At 40.0% G+C, this 8,220-nt stretch overlaps 1 protein-coding gene across 1 annotated transcript; it reads left to right on the top strand.

Moving 5' to 3' along the window:
- The first annotated feature begins 456 nt into the window (after positions 1–456).
- LOC124268845 (toll-like receptor 4) lies at positions 457–8,220 on the top strand. The gene is made up of 2 exons (XM_046703865.1): positions 457–545; positions 4,474–8,220. The coding sequence occupies exon 2, from the start codon at positions 4,484–4,486 to the stop codon at positions 7,118–7,120; it is 2,637 nt and encodes an 878-aa protein (XP_046559821.1). The 5' UTR covers positions 457–545; positions 4,474–4,483; the 3' UTR covers positions 7,121–8,220.

Genomic DNA, 8,220 nt, shown 5'->3' with positions numbered 1-8,220 from the left:
CAGATGGACTGTTTAACCTCAAGGGACAGAGTGCTACCGTAACAAAAGTCGGTGTCCCAGTACTCTGTCTCCGTGGCCCGTGACACTAGAACCTTTCCACAGGAAGAAAAGTCGACACTAGAACCTTCCCACAGGAAGAAAAGTCACATGACTGGCGGACATTTTTTCCCTGAACTGAGCTTTCTTTCTGCAGCCGTTACACAGCAAGTGAGTATGCAAACATAGCGGGTTGTACATCATTGTGTGAACTGGTTACCTGCAACCGTTATACAGCAAGTGAGTATGCAAACATAGCGGGTTGTACATCATTGTGTGAACTGGTTACCTGCAGCCGTTATACAGCAAGTGAGTATGCAAACATAGCGGGTTGTACATCATTGTGTGAACTTTACCTGCAGCCGTTATACAGCAAGTGAGTAGCAAACATAGTTGTACATCATTGTGTGAACTGGTTACCTGCAACCGTTATACAGCAAGTGAGTATGCAAACATAGCGGGTTGTACATCATTGTGTGAACTGGTTACCTGCAGCCGTTATACAGCAAGTGAGTATGCAAACATAGCGGGTTGTACATCATTGTGTGAACTGTTTGCCAGTCTGTAGTTTCCGGGGCAATATTCACCATTATGCATCATTATCATTTATCGTTGAGAAACCAGTTCACCTGATTATGGTACTTTTTAACAGTTTCATTTCCCTAGTAGTTTAGAAACCAGTTCCTCTTAAATTGATCTTCCACTGGTACTTATTAAGACAGTTTATCTGTATATCTCCTGATTAGTAAGAAGACTTTAGAAGATATTCTGTATGTCTGATTTATCAGAGACATACACAATATATATGTATATCACCTTAATTATATAAGACAGAGACATACACAGATATATATGTATATCACCCTAATTATATAAGACAGAGACATACACAGATATATCTGTGTTCACACATGTGCCTGTATATGTTGACATGCTATATACGGAATATAGATATATTTCTGATTCATAAATAGCATACACGGAATGCCATTCGTCTCAAACAGCAAACAGCTTGCATCACATACACTATCTTCCATTATACATTTCATATTTCCATATCCTGTGGAGTGAACTCCGGAGTTGTTCTGTCGTGCCTGTTTCTTTGTTGACTAACATGCTTACCTGTTGTACATTGTTGTAATATACAGAATGTTAAAACATATATACTAGGCACATAAAGAAACTGTGCATACAAAAATTTAAAATCTAAATTTATCAAACCTGTGTAGACACATAAGGATTTAAACTCAGAGATTAGTGACATGTATCCAACATGCATGCACGTGCCACGTTCCGTGACGTCAGTGGGTTCGTCCTTGAGACGTGCAATACGTTGTTGCACGTGCATTCCGGGAAAGAGAAACAGAGCAAATGAATGCCACACAATACTGTCACTTTGGAAAGCTCAACCCCTGCCCTTGCGATCGTTCAAAAAATTAAACGGCTATTGAAACGCATAGTATGCCAAGGCTCACGTCTGCACAACGTCATGAGGCCATTGGGATGGTCCGTGGGGGAATGTCACAACGACAAGTGGCTGCACATTTCCACTGCCACCGGAACACCATTTCTGCACTGGTGAGACGCTACCAGAACACAAATGACGTCATCGACCGGCCACGTTCTGGACGTCAACGTGTAACAACGCCAAGACAGGACATATGGATATGGGTGACCCATCTTCGCCACAGGTTTTAGACTGCAGTGATGACTGCCCAAACCATCCCAGGACTTCGCCGTGTCCACCCCAACACAGTTCGACAACGATTACGTCATCACGGGATCAGACCATGACGTCCCGCCATACGGCCTATCCTGACACAACGTCATCGACAAGCTCGCCTCATGTCCGCAGACCCTTGTTTTGGTGGAGAAATGTTGTTTTTTACAGATGAGTCCAGGTTTAACATTTCCCATAGTGATGGACGTCAACGTGCCTATAGACGCGTGGGAGAACGGTATGCACAGGCCTGTGTCTTGGAGAGGAATCGCTTTGGTGGTGGTTCCATGATGATTTGGGGTGGAATAACAGCACGCCAAAGAACTCCTTGGTGATTGTTCAGGACAACTTAACTGGTGTGGGCTACAGGGATCAGATTCTTCGACCTGTGGCAATTCCTTTTCTGCAACGTCATGGCCCTGGGTTAACATTCCAACAGGACAATGCCCGCCTTCATACGGCAAGGGTTGCTATGGATTTCTTGCAACACCACAACGTTGACTTACTGCCTTGGCCTGCAAATTCACCCGATCTCTCCCCGATAGACCATGTTTGGGACGAGATGGATCGACGTCTACGCCGTCTACCTCATCCACCAGATAATGTCCTTGACCTTGCAACAGAACTTGAGAGAATCTGGCGTGACATCCCACAAGCCTTCCTTGCACGTTTGATAGGCTCTATGCGTCGTCGATGCACTGCTGTTCTCAATGCCGATGGTGGACATACCCGTTATTGAGCTTGTGACATGGTCGTTTGACGCCTGTCCCGCTTGTGGACTCGTGACGTCATTGTGATTGAATTTTCAATTGAAATTCTCCCGACTTGTTATGGTCTCATGATCCCTCCATTAAAGTTTATATGTACCTTTGACATTGCTATCGTACTTATCAACTGGGATAATATTTTGACAAAGCACAGTTTCTTTATGTGGCTAGTATACTATGTTATTTTGCTACCTGCTGATTCAGTCAGTAAAAGATTTCCATGTGAAACCAACAAACAAGGAAATATAAATTACAATTATTGTCTGAACGTAACTTAATGTACAACTCACTACAAAGGAATTACAATTATCGTCTGAACGTGACTTAATGTACAACTCACTACAAAGGAATTACAATTATTGTCTGAACGTAACTTAATGTACAACTCACTACAAAGGAATTACAATTATTGTCTGAACGTAACTTAATGTACAACTCACTACAAAGGAATTACAAATTACAATTATTGTCTGAACCTAACTTATTGTCTGAACCAATGTACAACTCTGAACTACAAAGGAATTACAAAATTACAATTATTGTCTGAACGTGACTTAATGTACAACTCACTACAAAGGAATTACAATTATTGTCTGAACGTAACTTAATGTACAACTCACTACAAAGGAATTACAATTATTGTCTGAACGTGACTTGATGTACAACTCACTACAAAGGAAATGTACTACAAAGGAATTACAATTATTGTCTGAACGGAATGTACAACTCACTACAAAGGAATTACAATTATTGTCTGAACGTGACTTAATGTACAACTCACTACAAAGGAATTACAATTATTGTCTTGTCTGTACAACTCACTACGTACATAATTATTGTCTGACTTAATGTACAACTCACTACAAAGGAATTACAATTATCTGTCTTAATGTACAACTCACTACAAAGGAATTACAATTATTGTCTTGACTTAATGTACAACTCACTCACAAAGGAATTAATGTACAACTCAAAGGAATTACAATTATTACAAAGGAATTACAATTATTGTCTGAACGTGATTTAATGTACAACTCACTACAAAGGAATTACAATTATTGTCTGAACGTGACTTAATGTACAACTCACAACTCAATGTACAACAAAGGAATTACAATTATTGTCTGAACGTGACTTAATGTACAACTCACTACAAAGGAATTACAATTATTGTCTGAACGTGACTTAATGTACAACTCACTACAAAGGAATTACAATTATTGTCTGAACGTGACTTAATGTACAACTCACTACAAAGGAATTACAATTATTGTCTGAACGTAACTTAATGTACAACTCACTACAAAGGAATTACAATTATTGTCTGAACGTAACTTAATGTACAACTCACTACAAAGGAATTACAATTATTGTGTAAATAGCATGGGAGTTTAAATCTAACAGCAATGGCACATAAGCAGTAATATGATTTAGTGGTACTAACAGCAATGGCACATAAGCAGCTATGCTGCACCAGTGGTCAAGCTTCCCAAATAACCCGAGGCTTACAATCCAGGGTAGAAGCGATCTTCACACATTGCTGGTCTGCTTGTGTAGTGAGGGGTAAGGTGAGAGTACTGAGGGATAAGCGCGCCCCTTATATAAAGTGTAACTGAAATTTTCCTAAATGGTAACTTCCAAAACTCTCGATCTAAATATAACGCACCACGGCTGCCTGCTGAATGTCGGTAGGAACACTGTTTCTGGTTGAATAAACATGCCACATGACAATGTGAACAATGTCTTTGCCTATTCATGTGTTTAGGACTGATGACACGTCCGGGACAGGATACTCTCATCTATTGTATCATCTTACACAGTCATGACTTCCGCGTATATGTGTCATACTACTGGGGACATTTCATAACTGGTTTACTATATTTCATTGACATTGACTGTAGACGGAAACTAAGAGTTCATACTTACACCCTGTTTGTTCATTTGTTTCAGATCAACAACAATGGTCACCGGGCTGAGATCTCTGAATCTAATCACAGCTGTCTGGGTTAGCTTTGTCATCACATCATCACTGTCATTAACTGACAGTTTTCAAGCACCCTATTTCCACTTGAACACAGTTTCGATCAGCTCGCGTCATTCTTGTTCTATGACCCGTGATACCCTGCTCAACGGAACATCAGTTGACTGCCAGAATCGGCAGCTGACCGACATCCCCAAAGCCCTGCCAGCAGACACTGTTGTACTGCAGCTCCAGCACAACCACCTGCTCCATCTGAGGAACTACTCCTTTACTCACCTCCCAGAACTTGTGCAGCTTTACCTCTCCTTCTGTAATCTGTCCAGTCTAGAACCAAGAGCATTTCAAGGATTGGGCCATCTGCAGACATTGAGACTGGACCATAACAATCTTCTCCTGGACAACGAGACCTATACCTCTGACATCTTTCTGCCACTGATACGCTTACGGATTTTAGATCTGAGTGTGAATGATCCAAGGAGGACGGGGAATATACCAGATGAGATTTTTGCTCACCTACAGTCTTTGAAAAAACTCACAATTGATACATTCCAGGACGAATCTTTTGGGACCGGATTTTTACAATTGAAAAAGCTTACAGTTTTGTCTCTGAACAGTGGGTTTGCCACAGAACAGCCTTACTGTGCTATTGCACGATTGCATAACAACACTTTTTCGGTTTTTGAAAATACAAAGCTGTCACATCTTTACCTGCGACAATGTAACTTGTATCAAATTGAGGTCGGAACATTCTTGCCCTTGTCACATATTACCACTGTATCCATGGACACAGTTAAATATCTGGGCATTGATCCCGTGATTCGAGCCATGTTTGGATTTAGTGGTAGGAACATTTCACAAATAATATGTCCACATTGCTACTATCCGCATCGCACAAGTTTAGAACAACTCAAGAACCAAATGATTAGTAAAGAAACGACTTCTCTTCTTAAGAACATATGCATAGAATATTTGGATTTGTCCCACAACAGAATACTTTACGTGGATGACGCGTTTGCGTTTGCATTCGCTAAATGTTTACGGCATCTAGATCTTTCTCATAACTATATTCTGGGACAGGTATCAACGATTTTAGAATTGTCCCTTTTCAAGAAACTAGAATATGCAGATATCTCCTTCCAAATAAGTTCAAAACGAAATGAAATAGACAATGTTTTGAGAACTGGTGCAGAGGAACTAGATACTGATACAAATATTTCAAACAGTGTAATTTTGACCAAAAGCAACCTTTCCCCTAACGTTGTGTTCTATTTACCACCTAGACTTCGGATCTTAAAATTACGATCCATCGTTGCTAACATAGGGAAAATATCTCTGTCAGAAATTAGAGGTGGGCAACATTTGACAGAACTTGATTTGGCATATAACGGACTTAAGGCATTTCGGCAGCATGTGAGAGGCCTCGAGCATGTTCAGAGTGTTGACTTGTCAGGGAACACAGATGCTGAATTGACAGAACACTTTCTTACGTCATTCTACTGTGCTGCACAATTGTTCCTGAATAACATGGGTTTATCTCAAGGGACACTGTTACCTGGTGGCCCACTGTACAACGGCATTCGTAGTTTGGTTCATCTCACAAGGTTAGAGTTGTCAGGAAATAAGATTCAGTTCTTGCCAAGTGACCTTTTAAACCCACTTACAAATATATCATATGTTAACCTTGCCGACAACAGTTTTGTGAAGATTCCTTTTGACCTCTCTTTCATACCAAAAGATCTGACCTTCCTTGACATGTCCTCCAACTCTCTAACTTACATGAGTAACGGAGAAATGAACACTCTTGACACGCTTTCCTACAGACATTCGCTTACACTGAAGCTTGAAGGTAACCCCATATCATGTTCATGCCAGGCTCTCCCATTCATTAGATGGCTTTCTTCAACCGTTGTTGCTCTTGATCAGAGGAATAGCTACACATGTGTGGACGAAGAGGGTGTCATCACCTCCACAACCGAGGTCAATGTAAACCTCCACTGGAGAAGATGTAGAGGACTTTTCTGGTTTCTGGTTGCAGTCACGCTCATGTGCTTCCTGACAGTGGTCGCTGTGTCGACACTGCTGATTTTGAGGAATCTGACTTATTTCCAGCATCGCCTTCTGATTCTACTTGGGAGAGGTGCCCAAGAGGGGCGAGTAACCAGACACGACTTTCAGAAAGATGCCTACATTGCTCATTGTGAACTCGACAGTCAGCTGGCATGTCATGATATCGGAATGGTCCTCAAGCAGAGATATTTGCTGAGATTAATCCTCAGTCACGACTGTCTTCCAGGGCATCTGTTCATAAAGCATGTGGTGGACAGTGTCAATGCGAGCTGGAAAACCGTTCTTGTTGTCACAGAAAACTTCCTTGAAGATGACTGGTCCTATTTCACAATGCAGATAGCAGCAAATGCTGTCACTAACACTAATCCAAACAGAGTAATTCTCTTGTTGATCGGCAGAATCAATGAGGCTCTCCTCCCCGAGTTTCTGCTAAGCTTAGTGAGTGAAAATAACATCTTCCATCTTTCCAACATTCCAGATGAAGAATGTGAAGAATGGACACACATAAAGAACAGGATATTGAATGGAGATGAATACTACTTCACTTAACTTTCCAAATGAAAAAAAATCGCGTTTCAGTTATAAAGGGGTAAATTTTCTCACTTCAATTAACCCGTGGTCGGTTTATTTTCATGCAATAAGAAACGTGTAGGACAGACATCAGAATCAGAATCTGTTATCAATAACAAAATCAAGTGTCTGTAAAAAGGCAAAATGAGAAAAATATCAATAGATCACTGTAAAACAGTAGATCACGTCAACTCCAAAGTTTTTTTCAAACTTCTGCAATCCTTCATATCTGTCAACAGGCCGTGCCAGTGTTGTACATCATGTAACATGCTCCATTGTACCTGTTGACATTCAGCAAGGGGCAGTGGTGTGTTATATATTTAGACAGTTCTGGAATGTACTGCAACCCTAAGGCCTATCCAGTTACCGGTCATATTTTGTAACCTTGACCATTGAGGTGAATATTACCATCATAGTCTTCTTTGCTATAATCACTGATTTCGTACTATACTGTCTTTGAATTTGTTCTGCCACTGTAATGCCTTTGTAGTGATTTGTACTCATTTGTTAATTTTATAACAGAATAGTTATTTACATGCCACTGATGTGCACCTAACTACTGTATTAGTTTCCACTTGGAAATCAACACTTACTTCTTTGAGTGGCATTTAGAAGTTGGTGTGATGAATGAGGAGAGTTCTAGGTACTAACAATGTTATCAAGCAAGTGATGTACAATTCTGAAGGCAAGGTTAAATATACATAGTAAAGTTTGAACAGTAAGTAATTGATGTTTCTATGTATATATAACCTTGCCTTCAGTATTGTTTATCACTTGCTTGATAACATTGTTAGTAGCTACACCGAAACGTTGCCCATAAATTATATTAAAGAAGTTTTATATCCATAAAACTCTCCTTGTTAATCAAAACAAAACCATAGATTGGCTTTCTGCAAATAGCTTCTGCCTGGTTGTACTTAACTGTTTTAAACTGGCAGATCAGCAGTACTGTGTTCCATGGTAGTCGTGGAATGCATAATGCCTTATAAATATTTATATATTATTATATTTCTTAATTCATATGTGGATCTTAAACATTACACAAATGCAATTTCAGAATAAAAATTTGCCTAAGTAAA

This window comes from Haliotis rubra, unplaced genomic scaffold (genome assembly GCF_003918875.1).
Source record: "Haliotis rubra isolate DU_JTF1 unplaced genomic scaffold, ASM391887v1 Scf140, whole genome shotgun sequence".
Taxonomy (NCBI): Eukaryota; Metazoa; Mollusca; class Gastropoda; order Lepetellida; family Haliotidae; genus Haliotis; species Haliotis rubra.
Note: the sequence above shows the minus strand (reverse complement) of the source record. Positions and strands in the feature narration are given on the sequence as shown.

What these genes read in the sequence shown, in the direction of transcription:
- LOC124268845 (XM_046703865.1), top strand. Translation starts at nt 4,484, where the DNA reads ATGGTCACCGGGCTGAGATCTCTGAATCTAATCACAGCTGTCTGGGTT.